This window comes from Heteronotia binoei, chromosome 11, assembly GCF_032191835.1.
Source record: "Heteronotia binoei isolate CCM8104 ecotype False Entrance Well chromosome 11, APGP_CSIRO_Hbin_v1, whole genome shotgun sequence".
Taxonomy (NCBI): domain Eukaryota; kingdom Metazoa; phylum Chordata; class Lepidosauria; order Squamata; family Gekkonidae; genus Heteronotia; species Heteronotia binoei.
The window spans coordinates 50,436,629-50,461,749 of NC_083233.1; the positions used below are offsets into that span (position 1 = coordinate 50,436,629).

Here is a 25,121-nt window from a genome sequence, read left to right on the forward strand (position 1 = left end):
GGATGGCCAAACTGTGGCTCAGGAGCCATACGTGGGTCTTTCACACATACTGGCTTGGTGATGGGATTTCTCTCTTTAAATCACTTTTTCAAGCCAAGCCAGCTGGCGGCTGAATGTGTTTAAAGTTGCTTTCTTTCCACCTCTCCCTCCACTCAGATCTTCGCCTGCCTTCCTTCTGCAAACATCTGATGTTCGTGTCTTGCAGCTCTCAAACATCTGACATTTATTCTGTGGCTCTTATGCTAAGCAAGTTTGGCCACCCCTAGTATAAGCTTTGAGAGTCAAGGTTTCCTTCATTAGATGCGGGGAGGAATGGCTTGTACTATTTGTATCTACAAAGGCAGCTTTGACCCTTGAAAGTTTATACCCTGGAAACCATTTTTAAGGTGCTACAAGATCCGAATCTTTTTCTTATGTTGATCCAGGGGACCAGAGGATCAAGAGGTGAGGGTTGCTAGGTCTCTGTTGGAAAATACCTTTGGGGTGGATCTGGGAGAGGGTGGGGTTTGGTGAGGAGAGGGGACTTAGTGTGTACAATGCCATAGAGTCCACCCTTCAAAGCAGCTGTTTTCTCCAGGGGAGCTGATCTCTACCAGTTGGAGATTAGTTGTAAAAGTGGGAGATCTCTAGGCATCACCAGGAGGCTGGCAACCCTAGGTGAGACCCAGATTTTTCTTCCATCCTGAAATGTATAATGTGCCTATTAGAACACAAGATTGCTCCTCTTGGTTGCTTTTCGCACACATAGTGCCTGATCCAAATCTTACTGTTATCTTTGTTCTACAAACCTCTGCAAAAGAACAATGAAATAAAGGATACAGAATTTCCATTGCAAGAAGGCTCTTCTCAAGGCAATCTTGGCTGCCAGCTGAGCAATGCGTTCCTGATGTACGTACAATTCCTGTTTGCGTTCCCAAGCTAGGTGCCATGACAAGAAAAACTGAAGGAGCATGCAGCTATGATGATGTTGCAAAGCCAGCTCTGGAAAAAGACACACACAAATTGCCCCAACCACTATAATATCGGGATCCAGGTATGGATAGCATAAGGCTGGCAGAGGTTATGATATAAAGCAGAACTGAAGATGAAGTAACGTCTGGTATTTAAGTTATGGTGAATTCTCCTTTTACTTGTTTGCCTGACAATGGTTCAGACCCCATGCAGTGTTCACATCTCTCTCCACAAGAAACCAGCAAGTTGACTTTAAAGAACAAACAAATTGGCTGGATATGGACAGGATCTAACTCTTACCTTCCAATAAGACATGATAAATTAACATTGTATGTTAATTCCATTTCATTGGTCCATCTAGCTCAGACAGTCAGACAACCTTTATTGGCATATCAAAGATAATGTTAATTCATAAATCCATTTTTCATGATGAAGTCAGATTCACCACTGAGCATTTTCTCAAAAGATTTTTTCTTAATCTAGCAATTTATTTTCTTTTGAATTTGTTAGATATTGGCCAGTATCCAACCATGCAGTTTCAAAGATTTAAGCATGCTTGCTTTCTTAATAGGGAGCAGTGACTTCCATAAATGCCATCCTTACTCTGCAGGTCACTGAGCCCCCCCCCCCCCAATTTTTGCTTCTGAGTGTTAGCAAAGTCTCTGCAACAGCATAAGGGGGTGAAGAGTGGATCTGATGTAGGAGATGGGAAATTAGTGGAAATAATGATCTGCTCTTAAGAAAATGTAAGTGCCCTTAAGTCTTTGGGACATGTGCCTGGGTACAGGCCATTATATTGGGGAAAAAATGATTTTCATCTTGACAGATAATTTCATTATCATGTTAAAAGTACAGCTATCAGTAGCACCAAATGTAGCAAATACACGAATGGTGGAATAAAGACAGAAAATCATTTTGAATTCCTCTCTCAATCCATTTCATAATTAGTGTTACTATAACTTCAGGAATACTTGATGACGTATTTATTGCCTTTTTAGGAAAAAAAATTGGGTTCTCAATTTGTTTTTTTAAAATGGATCAATTCCATTAATGAACGCATATGCTTCTTTGAATGTGATGCTATTGTCTTCAATAGAGATCCAGTTTGGTGTAGTGGTTAAGTGTGTGGACTCTTATCTGGGAGAACCGGGTTTGATTCCCCACTCCTCCACTTGCACCTGCTGGAATGGCCTTGGGTTAGCCATAGCTCTGGCAGAGGTTGTCCTTGAAAGGGCAGCTTCTGGGAGAGCCCTCTCAGCACCACCCACCTCACAGGGTGTCTGTTGTGGGGGGAGAAGATATAGGAGATTGTAAGCCGCTCTGAGTCTCTGATCCAGGGAGAAGGGCTGGGTATAAATCTACAATTCTTCTTCTTCTTCATTAAATGAAATTCAAAATTCAGCCAGAAATTTCATTCTTCATTAGGGCAGTTATCATCCAAATCATCTTCATGACATCTTACCTTGCAGTCAATTATTATGATAAAAGAAAAATTCATTATCATTCTTATGAAACACACGCTCATCAGTCTTCTTACAAGCACTGTCATACAGGGATGTTGGGAGAGGGTGATTTATCAATTCAGAATGAGAACTGATTATACTAACAGCATTAATTTCCTTTCAGACAGACTTGACAGGCACATTTATTTTGATCTAAAGTATTTTATCTAATTGACAAAGCCTGGATAAAGGGACTCACTGTCAAATACTGATGGCAGAGCCTTTCTGCCAGTCTCATTACCACAAAGCAGTTGAAGAAGCAGCTGCCTGTTTAGCAAGGAGATGTGTGCCAGCATTAAAAGAGGCCTACTTCCCTACCCACCTTCCAAACGTGACGAGGCATTCCTTCTGCCATCTTTCAGAGGTAAAAATGATAATAGAGCAGGAGCTCTGAAATTTTCCTGCTGCTGCAAAGCAAGAAGAACTGGAATAGGCCTCCTTGCACTAGAAAGGACTGTCTTGTTTACTTCTCTAGTTATTCACCTTGTCTAATTTATTTACAAAACTTGTACCCCCACCTTTTGCCCTCATCAGGACCACCAAGGTGGTGAATAAATTGAAAACATATGTAATAAAAACACATCTTAAACACCATTAAAACAAATAAAAACAGAGCTAAAATATAAAACCAGAAAAATTATAATTACAACAAAGTGCAGGAAGATGAGAATGCTAAGCAGAATGCCAGATGAAACAAATAAAAAGCCTTCACCAGCTGATGGAAGATGGTAGCAGAAGGGGACAGATGAGTCTGTCTGGAGTGAAACTTCCTAAATTTTGGTGCTACAACTGAGAAGGCCTCTCCTGGGTTTCCACCTGTGGGCACCTGGAACAGGGCCTCAGAGGATGACCATAATGGTCAGGTAGGTTTACAAGGAAGTAGGCAGTCCTTCAAGTATGTTGGTCCTAAGCCATATAGGGCTTTAAAGGTCAACACCGGCACCTTGAATAATGCCCAGAAACAAACTGGGAGCCAGTGTACATAGGTCAAGACTGGAAAGATATGGTCCCTATATCCCACTCCAGTCAATATCCTGACTGCGTCATTCTGCATGAACTGAAGCTTCCAAACACATTCCAAGCGCTGATGCAACCCTTCCTGCCCTCCTTCTCATGATCTGCCTAATTCACAGACTCAGCAATGTTGTCAGATGGCCATCTAGCCTCTGTTTAAAAACCTCCAAAGAAGGACAGCCCAGCACCTCCTGAGGAAACTTGTTCCACTGAGGAACCGCTCCATTAGGAAGCTCTTCCTAATATTTAGTCAAAAACTCTTCTGATTTAATTTCAACCCACGAGTTCTTGTCTGACCTTCTGGGGTCATAGGAAACAACTCTGCACCATCCTCTATACGAAAGCCCTTCAAGCACTTGAAAATGGTCATCTCCTCTCCAGGCTAAATATACCCAGAATTAAACTTTGTTGGTCTTAAAAGTGCCACTGGACTGAAACTTTGTACTATTGGTTTCATGTGGTTGTTAAAGGGCACAGGGGACAAGATGGAGCCCTGCAGGACTCCACAAGCCAAGGGCTAAGGGGGCTGAGCAGCACCATCTTCTGAAACCTATACTCCAGGTAGAACTAGGATCACTGTAACACAGTGCCTCCTGGTCCCAGTACAGAAAGGTGGTCCAAAAGGATACCATGATCAATGGTACTGAAAACCACTGAGAGGTCTAGGAGAATCAACAGTCACATTTCCTGGTGCAGGTCATCCACCAGGCTGCTTCAGTCTCATATCCCAGCCTGAAACCAGATTGGAAAGGAGCCCAACAATTTACATAGCTCTGCCTGTGGAGGAAGTAGGAGGAATAAGCCTAACCAGGATACCCTTGTCTCTTAATGAAGAATATCTAAAACTAGATTCAGAAGAATGCTCTTATTGCCACATGCAGGACTCTGTCCTGAAACACACAATGCTCATGTTTATAAGAGAATCAGATTAGAGTCTATATTGAACACTTAAGGGAACAGGACTGTCCCAGTGGAACAGCTCCCACTAAAATCCTCTTTGAAGGGGTTTTTTTATATGCATGGATGTTTTACCCTCACAAATGCCCAGCTATGATTAGCTACTGAACCCTTTGTCTCATAAGGCAGTAAATTCATTTCTTTTGGTAACTATTCACCTTGCATTTTATTTAACTCTTCTACAGAGACTTTTCTGTGGCCTGGCAACTTCCCACAGTCCTTTACAGTTAACTGTTCCAGCATGCTGCTCAGCAATTCTTGCACAAGTCATCCATGCTTGCATTCTCCAGGATCAAGATCATTTCACTCGGATGCATTAGTGTATTGCACTAGAAATTAATCTCACTTTGTCACAGACTTTTATTTCCAACTTACTGTGTTGATGCTTCTTCTCTCTTCGGAGATGCACATAGACATGCCAGGTTTTCAAAGAATTCCTTATCATCCTATGACGGTAATGCGTAAGTGCTCTGTCTTCCTTCTCTTTTATATTCTGTATATATGAATAGACCTCCTTCCACTGCAGCCAGGACTGACATCAAAAGAACAGAGGATCAATAGGAAGAATGAATGACCAAGAGCAAGGAAATGACAGGAGAGCAAAGCAAGGGAAAGCGTACACCAGGCACAGAAGGAAAAATTCAGAATGTCCACCAAATGTCCACCTCCCATTGAAAGTTGTGTTCTATATTGCCCTGACCTGAATGATCTTATCAGATATTGGAAGCTAAGCAGGGTCAACTCTGGCAAGTACTTGGATACAAGATAGCCTTGGAATAGCAGAGCCAGGAGGCAGGCTTTATTCAGTCACATATCTGAATATCCTCCATGCCCCCAGTAGCAGTCAGTCCCCAGAGGTCACTATGACTTCAGGTGCACACAAACATTTGGATGCACACACACATATGCACATAAAAATAAAAAATAAAGTTGTTTTCTATTTCTTGCCCCCCAGTAATTTAGGAAAAAGATTTCTCATTCTAACTGTCTCTCCCTTCAGGCTCCTGCACTTTGTTCTTTAACACAACAGAATTCATCCAATCATCTGGAAAGCAAGTAACTCTCGCAGAATTCTTAAATAGTTCTTGTTTAAGGGAAAATAAAATTCAGACCTCACACTTAAAAAACTGAAACCAGATTGAGATCTCCATTTTGAATGAGAATGGAGGGATGGCCATCAGCCATGACAATTCTATGGAACCACAAGTAAAGAGGTAATAGCCTTTGTAACAGAGTAACACGGCTACCTCTCTGGAATACATCTTCAAGTAACAGATACGAAGATAGATACCAATGGCCAGCCCCTGACTTCATGCATTCTTTGTAATTACACAGAGACATCTGAATGGTAAATATCTGAAATAAAATTGTATGATCCAACAAGCTTATATTCTGAAAGAAGTGGCACCTATATTTACTAGTAGGAGCTGTTAATTTTGTAGCATTTTGTAACAAATTTATTAGATATTGCCATGCAAAATTTAAAAGACTCATTTTTATGGCACTCACTCGAAACTGCAAGCTCAGGGCCCATTGCTGTAAAGCTTGAGCATCCATTTCACAGCTGACTTGAATTTGGAACCATCTCCTTCGCCACAATTTCCATGGCATGCTGTTAAAAACAAAAGCTTTAACTCATTTAAAATTTTTTTAACTCTGCAGTCTAGATCAAGGAATCATGAAAGCAAGGAGTTCTGCAAACAGTTGCTTGAGACCTCATACCTAGGGATGAGCATGAACCAGCCCTTGAATCAAAATCTGGGCTGAACTTGGGCCAGTTTGGAGCTCAGAACCTAGTGTTTTTTGGAAGGGACCTTCCCCAAACATTAACCGGACTTTGGGCAATTTGGCTGTTCAGGGCCAGTCATTTAAACCTAACAGCTGAGTGGCACAGGGTTCACTTAATGGTGTGAACCATTAAACCCCGCAGTTTGTCTCCTCCCTCAAAGCAAAACCAAAGGTCAATACCGGCACCTTGAATAGGTCAGTCATTTAACCCTTTGATTCTGCTCCCTCCCTTGTCCCCAAAGCAGCCAAAGGGTTAAATGACTAGCACTGCAGCCATTTAACCCTTCCTGAGTGATCCCTTTCGCCTGGCCACAGTGATCAGGGCTGTAACCAACAGTGGGGTGTTGGGGACCACAGCAAATCACTGAGGCTCAGAAAGGGACAAACTCCCAAGGGAGATTATAAATTCTCAGGGTATGAGGAAGATGATATCTCTTATTTCACATGCTGAAGGAAAATTAGAGAAATGAGAACTAAGGTAATGATGGACTTTTAAATGCTGAAACTTCAAGAACTAATAGCTCATAGTAGTAACAACAAGGGCATTTTTGTAGCAGGAGCTCCTTTGCATATTAGGCCATATGCCCCTGATGTAGTCAATCCTCCAAGAGCTCACAGTAGGCCATGTAAGAAGAGCCCTGTAAGCTCTTGGAGGATTGGTTACATCAGGGGCGCGTGGCCTAACATGCAAAAGAATCCCTGCTACAAAAAAAGCCGTGGTAACAACATTGTTAGGAAAAGTATAGTTTAAGGTTTAAGAGGACTGTGTTTTCACTGTTTCTTTCAATCCTTGTTCAAACTGATGCTTAACAGACCAATGTACTCTTTTTGACTATTACATTTCCTTATATTTTGAATACTCAAGGCCTGATCTCTGTACACAGCCCACACCTATTTGGCTCTGCTTTCCAAAGAGCAGTAAAGAGGGGCAGCAGTTGAAGTTGCCACCATGAAAATGCAACATATGTAACAGATTTATCTTGCACTAAAGCAAGAGACATGGCAGCTTGGCAGAGTTTTTAAACGGGGATGTAGTATGGAATTTTGGAAGTAAAATCCTTCCAGTGGCAGACATTCTTTCAGATCTGTGGATGGCAGTGTTCACTACCCAGAGAGAATTTGATACTCCCAAGAGTAAGGGAAAGGTTCACCTCACCAAGTGGTGACCCAGGATGGCACTGAGACTTTTCAGAGCTCTTGAACACACAGAACAGGATTGCAAGACTGATACCTTACAACTAGCTCTAAATCTGTTCTTACCGCAGGGTGCTCACTTCCTTGAATTTGAATGCTTCCAAATGCATCCTATGCTTCATGCGACGCATTTCCACATAGCTCAGCCAGTGATACCATATGTGAAGTGTTTTCTTCTTTGCAGCTTTAAAAATACAATTGATACAAAGTTTTTAAAACATGCACTAGTAAAGAACCCCATTATTTCAAAGACTCTTCACTCAGCTCTTCACCCATTCTGCCCACTGGGACAGGCTTAGAACACACTTCCAGAAAAAAACTGCAGTGGGTCACCTGATAGCTGCCAGATGTTAGCTAATGATAGAAACTTCAGATCAGCAAGATTGCTAGGGAAGCCTTGTTATGTGTGTGTTAAAAATGGAAAAACTGGAGATAACGTTAGGGTCTGAAATTCTTTTTGTAACTTTAAAACTAAGTACAGTCCATATGTCTAATAAGCAAACGAAGCCATAGGAACCACAACATAAAACCACAAAAACCACTAGGTTTTTAAAAAATTTTTAAAAAATGTTTTAAAAAAATTATTTGAGGTTTAAAAAAAAATCTCCCCCAAAACTAAGAGAGACATCTGCAAATGCATTGCTGTTTTTAAACTGTGGGTATGAAAGGCACTTAATAAATTTGTTTAACTTTGAAAAGGGGGTACAACAGAGATGTTTGCTGGCTCCTTCTTTATTCAATTTATATCTAAACAATTTAGCATCAGTCTTTGACAACTGCTGCCACCCACCGAAACTGGCTGAGACTTATGTCCCTGTCCTGGTTTATGCAGATAATGCTGTTATTTTGCCTCAAACCAGGGTTGGTCTGCAAAGGATCTTGCAGTCTTTTTTTTTTGTTTTGTTACTGAGCCCAAGAACCGTTCCCTCACTTGGAATCTCAGAGCAGCTGACAATCTCCTTTTCCTTTCCCAGCCTGTGAGGTAGGTGTGGCTGAGAGAGCTGGAATGTCTGCTAACCATATTTCTGATACAGGTAAACCCAAAGTGTTTTCTTTTATCAAAAAGTATGTCCTAGATACTGATTATAGTAGTTTGATTTTATGAGCCTGCCAAGTTTGCTCACCCCTGTATTTTGGTTTCCCCCCCCCTCCAAAAAAAGAAAATCTTTACCCTCCTATACGTACTATCTTACTGTCCCATGATACTTTGTGCTCACTTTGGCAGCACATATACTAAACTGGAACAATACAGAGAAGATGCTGCAGATCTTTCTTATTCACAAGGCTGAATATTATACTCTCAATGGTTCTACAGGGGAGATTTCTAAATAGGCCATATTCTGGTAGAATTTGCTTTTGTGGCCGTAATAGGATTGACATATCTTTCCATTTGGAGTACTGTTTGCAGTTCTGGTTCCCGCACATCAAAAAGGATATTATAGCATTGGAGAAAGTCCAGAAAAGGGCAACTAGAATTATTAAAGGGCTGGAACACTTTCCCTATGAAAAAAGGTTGAGATGCTTGGGGCTCTTTAGCTTGGAGAAACGTCGACTGCGGGGTGACATGATAGAGGTTTACAAGATAATGCATGGTATGGAGAAAGTAGAGAAAGAAGTACTTTTCTCCCTTTCTCACAATACAAGAACTCGTGGGCATTCGATGAAATTGCTGAGCAGACAGGTTAAAATGGATAAAAGGAAGTACTTCTTCACCCAAAGGGTGATTAACATGTGGAATTCACTGCCACAGGAGGTGGCGGCGGCCACAAGCATAGCCACCTTCAAGAGGGGGTTAGATAAAAATATGGAGCAGAGGTCCATCAGTGGCTTTTAGCCACTGTGTGTGTGTGTGTGTGTATATAAAAATTTTTGGGGGGCCACTGTGTGACACAGAGTGTTGGACTGGATGGGCCATTGGCCTGATCTAACATGGCTTCTCTTATGTTCCACCTTTTGCTTGAATGCAGGTTTTTTGAAAATATAAGGTATCATTATATTAAGCCTCTAAAAGATCAGTTGTCCCTTTACACCCTGGAAACTCTGTCTCCTTTACTTAATGATAAGGATCCAAAAGGTGCAATCCCATGAGAGATTTGGCCCAACCTAGCCATGCCTCCCATCTGAATTTAATGTGTACAATCATACACACAGATCTGCCTCCCGAGTCCCACCCAACCTTACCATGTCTTAGGATGGACTGACACTGAATTAAAAAGCTACCGGATACTTCCTGGTAGCAAATCTCTAAAGCATATGTAGGGTGCATTTCCTGGCTATCTGAATGGTCAGGGCGCATGATGCATATGCCCCACATGTGCATGAGCAGTCTCAATGCTCCTTGTGTGTATGTGTGTGTGGCCCATACCTCTCCCGGCAACAGGGCAGGAGTTGTGTGCATGCCCCAGCACACATCGAAGAATATTGGCTTTTTCAAAGCTGGGATACTGCCGTGCCAGATTCCTTGTGTGATCATACCCTAAGATAACTCTGGCTATAGCAAAATTTGTTTCAGTTCTTTTAGCCCTTGAATCCCAAAAATGAGGAATGAGAATATTCTGCTGCTCAAGACTTGTTAATCAATGAGTTTCTAAGGGAATAAAAGGAAAAGTGAGCCAGTTTGGTGTAATGGTTAAGTGTGCGGACTCTTATCTGGGAGAGCCGGGTTTGATTCCCCACTCCTCCACTTGCACCTGCTGGAATGGCCTTGGGTCATCCATAGTTATCACAGAGCTTGTCCTTGAAAGGGCAGCTGCTGTGAGAGCCCTCTCAGTCCCACCCACCTCACAGGGTGTTTGTTGTGGAGGAAGAAGATAAAGGAGATTGTGAGCTACTCTGAGACTCGAGTGGAGGGCGGAATATAAATCCAATGTCGTCTTCTTCGAAAGACAGGAAAAAACATTTGAGCATCATACTGCCACCACTAGAAAGGGACAGGTGAAGAGGTGGCAAACTGGAGCCCAATGGGGGAAACCAAGGAAATAGCAGCAAGCTGGAGACAAGCTGGGTTGGGGGGAGGAATATGAATCCCCTTTTCTAGGGCACTAACAGTGCAATCCTAAACAGAGGTACACCCTTCTAAGCCCACTTACTTCAGAGTACCTAGAAGCAAGTAACTCTGCTTAAGATTGCACAGTAAACTCACTAGGTTTCTCAAGTGGAAACCACCTATTTTTTAACTAGTAGTGCATCATGCTATAGACTATTTTAATAACAGCAACATGAAAAAAATGAAGATATCTAAACTAAACAAGCATGATACAGAGACCTCAGATTTGGTTTAACAGAGTTTTATTTTTTCCCTTATTTGTGGCTCATAAAGGAAGTTTTATTTTATTTAAGCTGTGCAGAAGGATAACATTCCAAAGACTTGGAGGTAATGCTGCAGTGCCATATTGCTCACACCAGATATGAAAATATTGCCTGCCTCATCACAGCTTCTAATCAAACTAATCTGACAACTTTTGCTTGCAAACTTATTACCCTCTGTCTTCTATTGCTTCATGCATTCAAATGTTCTTTCTGCTGAACCTACCAATAACCTGCTTTTCAAAGAATTAGCTTTAATATAGCATTGTTAATTTTTGACAGAGGAAGAGAGTCGACAAAGGGAGGAAGAGAAGATACAAAATGGATAAATGTGAACAACTGTAGTCGCATGTACTAGTAAGGCTTAGTTTCACTTGGGAATTTGGATCCAGGAGAATCCAAATCTGTGCCACTTTCAACCTATCTGGATGTGAGTATTACATTATCAGAGGAGGTAGTCATTATATAACACAGGGAGAACCAAAGCTTTATAACAGTCAGTTAATATGCTTGCTCCACTTCTACTGTCTTACCATGAGCCTCTGCAACACTGTATTTCTTCCTTTTCTCTCGCTGCTGGAGTATGTAAGACTTCCAGGACCGAAAAGCCAGATTGTACAGGAAATATCTGACCAACAGAAGAAATGCTGCTTTGACACAGGCCTTAATTCAATGTAACAACAGATTATTCATTCTGAACTGCTCTGGAGAAATATGTATATTAAAGCTTCTCATCATATAAACACCAGTCAGAATATTTGTTTAATCAGGAATAAAATGTAATTAAATGAGGCTTGCAGATAGCCACTCACTTGGTTGCCTTTGGCTAGTAACATTCACCTATAGGTGATCAAGAAATAAGTTTTATAAGTGCTTCTCCTTCTGTTAAATATTTTGCAGATAAAATCTCGTTGCTCCGCCAAGACCTGCCTACCACCTTGGATACAGTGAGTGAAATTGAGGTTCCGTGCCTGTCTTCAGGTTTAGTGCTGGACCACTTCGACCCGCTCAGCCTGGAGGAAGTCGACAGAATCCTCTCTGCTGCTCGCCCGACAACATGTGATCTGGACCCTTGCCCCTCTTGGCTGATTAAATCTTGCCAGGGGGAGCTTAGATGTCCTTTACGGGACATCATAAACAGGTCCCTCTTAGAGGGGCAATTTCCAACACCCCTAAAAGAGGCCTTGGTCCGCCCTCTCTTGAAAAAAGCTACAGCAGACCCGGCCGAATTGGCGAACTATCGACCGGTGTCTAATTTACCGTTTCTAGGTAAAATTATTGAGAGGGCTGTGGCGTTGCAGCTTCAGAGGTTTCTGGATGACGCTTCTGTCCTGGACCCATGTCAGTCGGGCTTCCGGCCGGGCCATGGGACGGAGACGGTGCTGGTCGCCTTGGTGGATGACCTCCAACGGCAACTGGACCGAGGCGGCGTTGCGGTGCTGATGTTGTTAGATCTGTCGGCTGCATTCGATACAGTCGACCATCGGCTACTGACGCGCCGCCTCGCCGACATTGGGGTTGAGGGGTCGGCCTTGCAATGGCTTTCCTCCTTTCTCCTAGGTCGGGGACAGAGGGTGGCTATTGGGGGGGAACGGTCCCGGAGGCGCACACTGGATTGCGGGGTGCCTCAGGGAGCAGTTCTCTCCCCGATGTTGTTCAACATCTATATGCGCCCCCTCGCCCAGATTGCCCGGCGGTTTGGGCTGGGTTGCCATCAATATGCAGATGACACCCAGCTCTATCTACTAATGGACGGCTGGCCCGACTCCGCACCAGGGAATCTCGACCGGGCTTTACAGGCTGTTGCGACATGGCTCAGGCTGAGTGGGCTGAAACTGAACCCAGCGAAGACAGAGGTCCTTTGCGTGGGTCGCGGCGCTCTGGGAAGGGAAATAGCTTTCCCGGCCTTCGATGGTGCGCTATTGAAAGCAGCGCACCAGGTAAAGAGCCTGGGTGTTTTACTGGAGCCTTCACTATCAATGGAGGCCCAGATAGCAGCCACTGCCAAGTCAGCATTTTTCCATCTGAAGCGGGCAAGGCAGTTGGCCCCTTTCCTCGAGCGCCGGGACCTCGCAACAGTGATCCACGCAACGGTCACCTCAAGACTAGACTACTGTAACGCCCTCTACTTGGGGCTACCTCTGTGCCGGACTCGGAGACTGCAGCTAGTGCAGAACGCGGCAGCCAGGCTGTTGTTGGGACTCCCAAAACGGGAGCATATACAGCCGGGGCTGCGTGAACTGCACTGGCTGCCGATTGTATACCGAGTCCAGTACAAAGTGTTGGTCGTTACCTTTAAAGCCTTATATGGCCGAGGACCTGCCTACCTGAGGGACCGTCTTTCCCCATACGAACCCCAGAGAGCACTGAGGTCAGTCGGGAAAAATCTAATGACCATCCCCGGGCCGAAGGAGATTAAATATCAGAGCACCAGAGCACGGGCATTCTCGAATGCGGCTCCTACTCTGTGGAACCGACTCCCCGAGGAGGTGCGGGCCCTGCGGAACCTTGAGCAGTTCCGCAGGGCCTGCAAGACCGTCCTTTTTAAATTTGCACACCCGGACTGTTAGGAAGATCAGAAATTAAGGAGCCGCCAATGCGGTTGAAGAACTATACCGCAGAATAACTGTATTTATTGAACTGGTTTTTAATGTTATTAAGTTTATTGTTGATGTTTTATATTGTTAAACTTAAAGGTTTTATTATTATTATTGTATGTTTTTATAAAATGTTGTTAGCCGCCCTGAGCCTGCTGGGGTGGGGAGGGCGGGATAGAAATAAAATTTATTATTATTATTATTATTATTATTATTATTATTATTAAATGTTGGGTAAAAACTGACTGAACATGAAGTCAGATGGGCTATAGTAAACATTTGAGAGCCCATACCTTTTATGAATTTTAACAGTGCACTTTCACAAGGTACCAGCATCTACAAGGGCTGGTGTAGCCACACTAATTAAACAAATTCTAGTATTAAACACAGAACTGGATCACTCCAGTTCCATAACATGGAAAATAACTGTTCGATTACTGTATTTGTCAAAAGAATAGGAGAGAAATTGACTGCAAATGTAATTCAGTATGATAACTATTATGGCTTTTGAAAGCAAAGCCACACTAAAATGAGAACTAGTACATGAGATTCTAGTTCAATTCAGAAGTCACACCAAACCATGGTTATAAGTTTGGCATGAAGCCTCAAGTTTGATCATCCAGCAAATCAGAAATCATGTTTTGACGTGGGTATGCAATCCATTGCTAATGTACACTATGACTTGGCAAGAACTGAGGACCCATAGATGCAACTATAGTTTTACCTCCAGAGGCCTTAACATCAGAGAAACAGGAGCGCTGAGAAGAATGAAAATTAAATTGGACAAACTGCTTTAAGTCACAATTTGACTAGATATTCAGAAACTTAACACTATGGTTTGCATCCTCTAAACTCAAGTTACCACAAGCCATGGTTTAGCATAATGTCTGAACTGAATCACTGATTTGTTCAGTTTGGACACTAGAAAAGAAATTTCAGAGTTATAGCTGTGTTAGTATAAATGTAGCAAAAATCAAGAGGGCCCCCATTATGGCTGGAAGATGCACGATGCAACAACCTTGATAAGGTAAAAGGTCAGGTCAATACCTGAATAGGAGACCTCCTGAAAATCCCTTAGATCTAAATATATAAATATGATGTTAATGAGCCTCTTAGGATTGTAAAGACTAACCAAAGCAGGCTGTAATTCACCAAACCTTATGCCACAATAAATCTGCTTGTTTTCTACTTATTTCATTTATACCCTGCTTTTATGCCCAATGGAGACTCAAAGTAGCTTACATTGTTCTCCACCATTTTACAACAACCCTGTGAAATAAGTTAGGCTAAGAGTATGTGACTGGCTCAAGGTCACCTAGTGAGCTTCCACAGCAGAACCTGGATCTCACAGATCTTAACCCACTCTAATCAATATACTTTTAAGGTGCTGCAAGGCTCTGTTTTGCTTAAGAAAAATGTGACCTTGGAATAAACTGTAGAGAGAGTGAAAAAGAATGGTTGAAAATGTATTATATCCCCACAGTCATTTAAAAAAAAAAAACATGGGAACTCCCCTACCTCTGCCATCGTCTACTATCCTGCTTCTAACTATGTGCAAGGCACCTCGCAACATATGATCAATAAAACAAAAGAATAAAATATTAAAGTAATAACAGGAAATCACCACTTTGGAATCCATCTCACAAACCTATAATGACAATCAGCCCTGATTGTAAGCTTCCATTCTTTGCAAGCAGTCCACCATTCATCCTTCCACTCGCCAAAAGTTTTCTGCAGTATCTTCTGTTCATAATAGCATCTAAACAATTGAATTAACATCGGATGAAAACGTTCATTTTTTTTCTGTTCTTTTTTCTGTTCTGAATATTTTGACTACTACTCACCCATTGCTAGGAATAATCATCCCAATGAAGGGAATAAGATTAAAGCATGCTTAACTATACCACACCGTCTTCTAGGAAAATGCAGAGCTTCTAGAGAGAACTACACTAATTTTTGCGTACATTACATATAATTCATTTTGGAACTCACGAAAACGCAGATTTGTTCATTTGCTCACAGTAAATAATGCAGTGAAGAGAAGAATGAAAGTTTGTGGACCCCAACATCCAATAATTGGGCAGCAAGCTGATCACTACGTTAGGCTGAGATTCATATCAGACTTCACAAAAAAAGAAAGTTTGTTAACAAACCTGACTCTTAGGCTCTCATGTTTCCTTCCCTTATGGCAGGCCAAGATTGAAGGCAAAACACTTCAGTTTAATTCAGATCAGTTGTGCTATCTGAATGGGGCTGCATCTATTAACTCCAGTTTGTTTCTATCCTAGTCACAGTGGATATTCTTAAGTAAGCTAACTTACACATGGCTTGTTTGCCTTGCTTTGGATGCTATTGGGAAGCAGATTTATTTCTCACTTCCCCACAGCATTATGGTGCTTCTCTGCATCTCCATCATCTTTCTATACAGTCTTTCCCAAACCTGCTTTGATGTAATGTTTCTTTAAAGATCAAAGAAAAGCAGGGGTGGGACTCACACGGACAGAAAAGGCCAGATCTTCCCATGCACAATGTACCATCTCCCCTGCCCCCTGCTACCCTGCAGATAGGTCATTTGATCATATTAATTGCAGAGATTTGGCAAAATTGGCCACTGCAAAGAGAAGCTATTAGGGAGCCAAGACCAAACCAATAAATCATGCAAGTGGCCTCCTCTTTGTGTAAGTATTTTAAACAAACAAGACCCTTTAAATTATTTCTGCTTATTTATTTCACGCATATAGTAAGTGTACCCAATACTGTATAACACACTCATGCATATGTCTCCCTGCACAAGTTTTTGCCACATCCTACCTATTTCTGGCAATTTTTGGGTGACAAACCAGCAAACCAGAAGAATTTTACTACCAAAAATAAAAAGACATCATATTAACCAGAATCTGGCTTTAACTGATAACCTCCTTCATCCTAACCTATATCTTGCAATGAGAGCTTTGACTCTTGAAAGCTTATACCAAAAAAATCTTGTTTGTTTATAAAATACTACTGGACTTGAATCTAACTCTCTTCCTCCTAGTGACCAGCTGCCACTGCTGAGGCCTGAGAAATAACAGGAAGCAGGCCAGAAGCCTTACTGTCATCTCTGACTTGCCTGAATTTGAACCTCACTAAGAACTGCTTCTCTGAACAGCTTTTATCATATTTTAAAGATTGCAATTCGAGATGGCATTTTAATTACTGCAAAAAGGGAATAGCACAGGGTTGCCAGATCCCCACTGGCCACCAGTGGGATGGGGGGAGACAGGGTTTCCAGATCCAGGTTGGGCAGTAACCTAGATATTTGGGGGTGGAATCTGGGGAGAACAGGGACTTCAGTGGGGTATAATCCCATAGAGTCCACCCTCCAAAGCATCAGTTTTCTCCAGGGGAACTGATCTCTGTAGTTTGGAGAAAAACTGTAATTCCAGGGGGATTCCCAGCTCACACCTGAAGACTGGCATCCAAACATGTTGCTGAGTTTATTGTCCTGTGCACATAGGCGCTTAAGGCCTGGCCACAGGGGGAGGCACTTTTGGCAAGGGAGGAACTGTGGAAGACTCTGCTAGCTAGCAACCTAGAAGTGGCTGAATAAATTCTTGTTAAGTTTGTTCTCCTCTGCTCATAGGTACTTAAGTCCTGGGGATGCCCAGAGGTTTGAGACCAAAGGGCAGCCTGAGAGTTGATTAGAGCCGGTGGAAGACTGGATAGCAGAGAAAGGCCTCCTTGGGACTTGGAAGCCTCCCCCACCCCCCAAACACACACCCAGTGTTTGTTTCTGTTGTATCTTTTTCTGTACTGTAATTAACTTTTGGTCCCCATTAGAGAGACTATAGGATATAGATAGGGGTCATTTCATAGAAAAAGAGGTGCCAGAGCTCATTGGCACAACTCATTTGCATATGCCACACACCCCTGACATCACCAGAAGGTGTACTGAATTATATCAGCTCAGCATCTACCTTTAAAGGCTTCTTGAACTATAATTGTCATAATAAAACCTTACTCCCATCATACTTTTTAAATTACATTTAAAAAGTAGCCACAGTGACATGATGAAAATTTCCATCTGTCTGCTTTATACGTTTTTGTTATTTTCCCATTTTTGTGCGGAAATATATTAGAAAGTTTGTCAAATCTTAGAGTTCAGCAAAATTTTCACAGGGGGTTTGAATAACGGAGCTCCACTCCTGTGAGCTCCTGCCAAAAATGAAGCCTGGATATAGATAAACATATTGCTAGCAAATTCCAAGTGACATTTCCAAGGCAATACCAAGGTCTTTGGCTACATTAAAAAGGTAAAGGTAGTCCCCTGTGCAAGCACCAGTCATTTTCGACTCTAGGGTGACATTGTTTTCATGACGTTTTTGCGGCAGACTTTTTACAGGGTGGTTTGCCATTGCCTTTCCCAGTCATCTACACTTTCCCCCCAGCAAGCTGGGTACTCTTTTTACCAACCTTGGAAGGATGGAAGGCTGAGTCAACCTTGAGCCAGCTACCTGAACCAGCTTCCGCTGGGATTGAACTCAGGTCGTGAGGATGGAATTCCAAGACTGCAGACCACTTTCCACACATTTATATTCCATATGGGTCTAAATAGAATTAACCATCCAGATAAAAGTCTGGGCATGAACAATTAAACCTTTTTCTACATTTGTGCTCTGTACAGAAAATGTAGCATAATACCACACACTAACACACACACAGAGGTAGTAGATGACTAGCCCAAGAACTCTGATACAAAAATACTAGACCACTTTAAGCCAAAATCTTGTTCTGTCTACCTGGCACTTGATGGGAGAACTCTTCCAAAAGCCTTTCTTATCCATATGTAAAGGAATTTTCGGGCCAAGTGCCTGGAAGAAAACCACGTTAGTTGGATTTTTAGTGTGTATTTACTCTACAAATTTAAGATTTAAGGTCTTCAAGATGAACAGAAGCTTCATATATATAAGTGCTGTTCATTTCTAGTTCCCCACTGAAGACAATGATGTATTTATTTTACTAAATTACATTTTTAAACCTCTTTTGCATTGAAGGAATGTAAGAGTGACATACCCTGGGTGTCCCATTCTTCTTCACTATAGCTCTGAGGAGGGTTAGGCCAAGGAGACTTCACCAGTGGCACTTGAACCCATTTCTCCCTGATTTTAGACTGCTGGGTCATACCAGCTCTTATATGAAAAACAATAAATAAACAGGAGTGTTTGGGTAGCTTAAAGACTTAGTAGATTTATTGAAGCATAAGTTTTCATGGGCTAGAGTATCCTTCAACAGATGCACGTTGGCTAGTACATCACTGAGAACAGTGCAGAAGGGGAAAAAAACCCACCAAAGTGATGAAGAGGGCTAGAGCAACTTCAATAGAAAGAAAAGCTAAAGAGAGTGAGACTTTTTAGTTTAGAGCAAGGGTGGCCAAACTGTGGCTTGGGAGCCACATGTGGTTCTTTCACACACATTGTGTGGCTCTCGAAGCCCCACTGCCCCATCAGCCATCTTGGAGAAGACATTTGTCTCTTTAAATCACTTATCTAAGCCAAGCCAGCTGGCAGCTTGGAGAATGCATTTAAAGTTACAGTTGCTTTCTTTCCACCTCTACCTCCCTCCCATCTATTTGCTTTCCTTCCTTCTGGCTCTCAAACACCTGATGTTCATGTCTTGCATTTCTCAAACATCTGACATTTATTCTATGTGGCTCTTACATTTAGCAAGTTTGGCCACCTCTGGTTTAGAGTAAAGATTATCAATGGGGCACACACTCTGAGCAGCAATATGCACACTAATGCTTCCATTTAAAGAAAGCAATAGGATATACATTTTTAAGTAAAATAAAATAAACCTGACCAACTGAACAGCTGCTTTCATTAATAGGTTAGAAAATGGTACCAAGACTATACAAAACATAGATATGACCATTACCTAATACGGATTTCTTTTAACCTTCCACCTCGGTTCCAAGTGTATGCAACACGATAAGCAATCCGATGACTGCCATCTTGACAAAATGTTCTAATATGATGAGGAAAAATGAGTTGTCTAATTGCACCTTCTTTACGAGTATGTAATTTCTGGATCTTTGTACATTTTGAACTGTAAAGAAAGAATAAATGATTGCTACTGTTAACCACTGGATTCAAAATTAAGATTTATGAGACTGAATAAACTAACACATGCTAAATTTTAATGTATCTTCTAATGCCTTATTCTTATTATTTTTATTTTGTAAGCCACCTTGAGCAGATTCCTAGAGACGCAGCACAAGCATTTACTAAGTAAATAAACAAATTAATACCATTACAAATTTAGGAAGAGAAAGAATAGACACTTTTTCTTGGACTCAGTTGTTTAAAATGCTGCTACAGATATTTGGTCGAACACCTGTTTTTGGGTTGTGTGGCAAAAGAAGAAGGAAGAATTCCTGAACCAAACCATCAGAATTTTTGCTGAGCAGAACACAACTGAGATGTGAGTGTAAATTTGCTGAGATGTTGGAGCTACAAAACAACCCGTGACCATCACAACCTTCTCCCCTGAATGCTTTATTTTTACTTATAGGAAATAGCAGTCTTTTAATTACCGTAGGTTCAACCAGCAATGTGAGCCAACTGGAGAACTTTTAGAGGAAACCTTTCTCAATTAAGTTGGAAGATTTAACACATAACAAAAAGCAGTTTGTGTCTTTAAGGATGTAACTCAAGGTGATTTACAGTGCAATCCTAAACAGAGTTAACACGCAACCAAGACAACAAAAACAAGTCAATAAAACAAGCCAAGCCATAAAAGATAGAACTCCTTAATTAACAGCAGGGACAAAGAAAACCGTTTTGGCCTAAAGAAAAGTGAGGTGGGTTCCAGATAAGCCTCAAGGGGGAGGGCATTCCAAAGATGAGGTACCTCCACAAAAAAAAAACTCTGCCTCTAGTTGCCACACACCTTACCTTTGAAGGTAGGAGCACATACAGCAGAACTTGAGAAAAGGACCTTGCGCGTTGCAAAGGCAGGGAGACTTGGCAAGCATAAATAGCGTCCAAGTTCTTATGAGACCATTTATACCTCACAAGAAATCCTGGGATTTTATTCTTGATGTATGCATTGGCACTGCTTTTACCTCCTCCCCCATTATTTTTAACACATTACATTTATTTGCAAACCTGGGAGATACTCCAGATCATCAGAAATGGCAGTTGTAACTAGAGCTGGACACATTTTGTGCAGTTTTCTTTATTGACACAGGGGTCATGCCTTGACTCTTAGATAAAATTATGACTGTAGCTAGGTTAGCCTTTCCAGGGAAGGGTACAACTGGGTCACCAGACTAAGTTGGAAAAGTGCATTCCTGGGCTCTTCTAAATGTGGCATTCTTCCCTACATGAAATTCAGGAAACTCTTGCTTTTAATTGGAGAACCCACATACCACACATACTCTGTTCTACATCTTATATGATAGCTGGCATGTTGTACTGGTTAGAGTGTCAGACTAGGATATGGGAGACCTAGGTTTGAATCCCTATTCTGCCACAGGGAAGCTTACTGGGTGACCAAGATTGTCACGAGGATAAAATGGAGAACAATGTAAGCTGCTCTGGTTACCCACGGAAGAGAAAGGTGGGGTATAAAAAAGGTTTGCATGCATAAGTAAACCCTTGTTAAACCAGACAACCTTGCCAAGCTGATCTATGCTTCTGTAACTTTCAAGTTTATGCAGGGCTCCCCCTGAAGTCAAACAGAAAGCTTTAGCTGTTTAGCAGCCCATATGTTATCTGGTCATGGGATGCCATGCTTACATTCACCATAGCCTGTTCAAGGTGCCAATTTTTACTTTTAAAGCCCTTCAAGGTCAGATAACACAAATATCTGAAGGACTACCTCTCTTCACATAAAGCCTGTATGAGATCAGCTCAACAAGTTTTACTGATGGAGCTTGCACATCCTCAAATATAGGCATGGGATAAGATCTACAGGGGTGTCAAACATACGGCCCACAGGCCAAATCAGGCCCACAGAGGGTTCCAATCAGGCCTTCCAGCAACTGGCTGTCGTCTGCTTCATTTTCCCTTGCCTGCTTTTTTTGGTAGCCATTTTGCGTTTCTCCCCGGACAGGCCAGAGCAGCAAAGCAGCCTTTCCCTCTCCCCCCTCCCTTTTCTCAAAGGGAGGAGGAGGGAGGAGCAGTCTCAGCCAATGAGGGAGCTTGGCTCTATAGCTCTGCTGGGTGATTACCGTAAGTTTGCCAGGCTCAATTAATCACCCTGCAGAACTACTACGACAAGCCTCTCTTCCTTCTAATGAATGGCTGAGGCTCCTCCCCCACCTCGTGCCCCAGGGAAGGAAAGAAAGAGCCAGAGCGTCTTTTGCCAGTCCCCACCATCAGGAGAGCTGCAAAGAGTCCTTTTAAGACTAGCAACGTGTTAGTGAAGGTATGAGCTTTTTGCCTAGAGAGAGAGAGAGAGAGAGAGAGAGAGAGAGAGAGAGTTTTGTTGGGCTTGTTATGGGTGTAACTGGGCTCCCCTCCTCTTTTTCACTGTATTCATGCCCTCCAGTCTTTCTCAATAGGAAAGTATGTGAACTATTTAGAAGAGAAATATCAAAATTAGGCTGAGAGTGTGTTCCACCCCAGGTTTACCCAGCAAATTTTCCTTATTTTTCTTTCACATTTTCCTTTGATTGGGGGTCTTGAATTTAGATTTCCCAGATAGTAGGCTGACACTGACCACTGTACATGGCTGTCTCTGTTCTTGTAGTAGTTTTTTTTGGGGGGGAGTTGTATTTTTTTTTAGTTGTAGTCATTTTTCTGGGGAAAATTATAATTTTGAAGACAAGCATATAGCCCTCAGTCTGTGCCTTCACATGTTCTTGACTAGTGTGTGAAGCAACTTCTATACAAAAGCTCACAGTGTCCAGCTGCTTCATATTCCTCTGGGTCTTAGCCTCAAAGAATTGACCATGAGATATCTGTAATGAATGTCAATGAATCAGAGGTTTGTAACTTACAGATGTGTACACCTGAACAGCACATATTCAAGACTGGTACAGCACAAATATTGTCTGCAGTTTTTGATGCAATAATTCATAGCAAGAGGTGACATTTATCAGAGACTGTAAAACAAAATATTGCAAGCGTGCTAATATTTTAAGCATGTTTTATTTTAAGTTAAAAAAATCTTTAATTGTGTTTGTGTCCTTTATAAAGTGTATATGTCCGCTACCTGGCATTACATATTATGATGCACATGGCCTGGCCCGACAAGGTCTCATTTATGTCAAATCCAGCCCTCATAACAAATGAGTTCGACACCCCTGATCTACACCTTTTTCAGTTGTGGCCTCTACTGTCTGTAGAGTTTTTTCTAAAGGAAACACAGACTAAACTGCTTTTAAGTTTCTGCAGAGGACTGGCATTTTGCAGAGGTGCATACATACATATTACTGAGTGGTGGTGTTTAATTGGGTATCTGATATTTAGACTATTTTTTTTGTAGTTTTATACAGAGGTGGTTTTTTTTAGCAGGAATGCAGTTCCAGATGGTTTGGTGTCAGAGGATATGGCCTAATATGCAAGTGAGTATTCCTGCTCGGCTTTTTCTACAAAAAACCCCAAAACCCTGGTTTTATAGTATATTTTAATTCATTTGTAATGTGCTTTTCATGTAGAACACAATGGCACTATTTTTTTTAAGTCAAGAAAGAGTGCAATAACATTCTTCCATCTAAAAAAATCTGTAGCAAAGACAGATGTAACTCAGGCTGCCACTGCACTGGTTATTATATTGTATCTGCACAAAATAATTTCTCAGCAAAGAGATCTAACCTGAACTAACAAAATCATACTTCAGAGAAGTATACTCAAGCAAATTCCAGCACCATTTTCTACAAGCAGGGATTTCTGTATTTTTCCTGAATCCTTGCTCCCAAAATCAGTTTTTGTCAGGTGGATTTTTTCATTCAGACCATCTCAGCATTTCTCACCTCCCTTTGGCCTTTTTCTCCATCAGGTTAATAAAATAAAGTGTTCTGTTTTCCACTGCAGTCCAATGCTGTTTATGTTGCCTCTCATAAAGTGACAGATGAAAACACCTTTAGCCAAAACATAAAGCAATCCTCATATCAAAATCCACCAAACATACAAGGGAAAACACTTTTCTATAAACTGTGACATCAAAAACTGACACCATAGCTGCAGACACAACAGAGGCAGAGCAGAGCATCAGTGCTGGAGCAGCATCTGTTGCTAAACAATGTCCCAGAGCATGGCAAGGGGGTCAAGCTACATAATCCACTTTTCAAATCTATTAATTTCTTTAGGGGCATCTTTACCACCTTCTACAGCTGAATAACTGGCTACAGAAATAAGTCTTACCTGCATTTGTATTTATTCTCCTGTATCTTTCACCTACTTTATAGTAATTAACTATTTGATTTATGTTGTGCCTTCTGAAATTCAACCAGTTTTATTTTCCCCATACCTGCCCCCATTCATACTTCCCACTAACAAAATGAGGCTGTGACTACCATACATTCCCCTACAACAAGGTTCACAATTACTCTGAAATTTAGGAGGAAGCACTTACACCAGGATGCTCAAACTACTGATGGGTCCCAGCTGCCACATCAGCCTTGGGCAATTCAAAGCAGCTCCTGAGCATCCCAATGTTTCAATTTTTCTGATGAAGTGTGCATGCACAAGAAAGCTTATCCTCAGAATTAAAAATAAAAGTGCCACTGAATTCAAACTATGTTCTATTGCTTCAGACCAACAAGGCTACCCACCTGAATCTAAAAACTGCTTTTATCTTCAAGGTAACCTGATCTACCAGCATCTCAACAATACTGTACTATATGCAGACATTAGAAGCAACCTATTTGCTGTGGTCACGCAGTTGCTCCCCTCCACCACCCCGTTCCCTGGCTCAGGAAAAAAGAAAAGGAAAGGTCCCCTGTGCAAGCGCCAGTCGTTTCCGACTTTGGGGTGACGTTGCTTTCACAACGTTTTCACGGCAGACTTTTTACGGGGTGGTTTGCCATTGCCTTTCCCAGTCATCTACACTAGCTCAGGAAAGAAACCCTAAACTCAAACTCTTATTTACCGAAAGTTCACTGGAATGCAGGTATCCAAGTCCATAAACCTGGACTCGAAAGGAGGAGCTGGGCGCTTGTTGAGTTCCCCAGATAACTTCTTGCCCACAAGCCTCACCTTTAAATTGGGCCTCCACCGCTAATCACACCGGCACTGAAGCCGAAAGAACACCCCTAAAGTCTTCCCCCCAAGAAACCCGCTCAGACACCTCCAAAGCCCCGGGACCTGCAGCTTTGGGGAACGGGGAGGGGCAGAAGGGCAGTATGTTTACCGCACGTTTATAAAGCACCACCCCAAGCTGCCGGAACGCTTCAAAAAAGAGCGGGTTGGTCTATTGTTCCCTCACAGAGATCGCTCTTCCACTCTCCTGTTACTCCCCCAGCCCTGGCCGTAGTTGTTCGGCGGCTCCGCTCACATAATTCCCCAAAGAAGACCTTCCCGCAAGGTGCTGCAGCCCGCCAGGCTGTCGCTATGGCGACTGGAGCTGACGGCTGTAAACCTGCAAGCGCCTCAGGCTCCCAGGAGGCAAACAGGCCCTGCGATTACCACCAAAAAGTAGGGCTTAGCAACAGAACGCACCTTCAGTGCTCAACCAGGAATGTGTGTGTGAAGTGAGAAAAGCCTCTGTCTGAACATGTGCAAAGCATCGTTTCTTAATTTGCGGCTCACACAGGTGTATGGGATTGGGATGGGTGGCGCAGAACTTCGAAAACAAAGGGCAGGGTCGACCCCCATACATAAAATAG

At 42.2% G+C, this 25,121-nt stretch overlaps 1 protein-coding gene across 2 annotated transcripts; it reads right to left on the reverse strand.

Moving 5' to 3' along the window:
• Window positions 1-733: 733 nt before the first annotated feature.
• Window positions 734-24,752, reverse strand: LOC132579735 (protein SFI1 homolog). Of its 2 annotated transcripts, XM_060250363.1 has the most exons (10): window positions 24,386-24,752; window positions 23,268-23,375; window positions 19,223-19,393; window positions 18,088-18,159; window positions 14,958-15,068; window positions 11,246-11,340; window positions 7,473-7,590; window positions 5,934-6,036; window positions 4,800-4,956; window positions 734-981 (listed from the first exon to the last, which is right to left on the reverse strand). In XM_060250363.1, exons 1-10 carry the CDS (start codon window positions 24,418-24,420, stop codon window positions 770-772), a joined length of 1,182 nt encoding a protein of 393 aa, XP_060106346.1. In that variant the 5' UTR covers window positions 24,421-24,752; the 3' UTR covers window positions 734-769. The 2 variants fall into 2 exon arrangements, with proteins under 2 accessions (XP_060106346.1, XP_060106347.1); XM_060250364.1 differs by lacking the exon at window positions 24,386-24,752 and having other exon boundaries at window positions 19,223-19,291; window positions 23,268-23,395.
• Between the last annotated feature and the right edge of the window lie 369 nt (window positions 24,753-25,121).

What these genes read in the sequence shown, in the direction of transcription:
- LOC132579735 (XM_060250363.1), bottom strand. Translation starts at nt 24,420, where the DNA reads ATGGACTTGGATACCTGCATTCCAGTGAACTTTCG. An exon ending in AGGGCTGATTGTCATTATAG is followed by an intron (nt 11,341 to 14,957) that starts GTTTGTGAGATG and finishes TCTGTTGGTCAG; the next exon opens with ATATTTCCTGTACAATCTGG. An exon ending in AGAGAAGAAGCATCAACACA is followed by an intron (nt 982 to 4,799) that starts GTAAGTTGGAAA and finishes GTCTTTTTCCAG; the next exon opens with AGCTGGCTTTGCAACATCAT.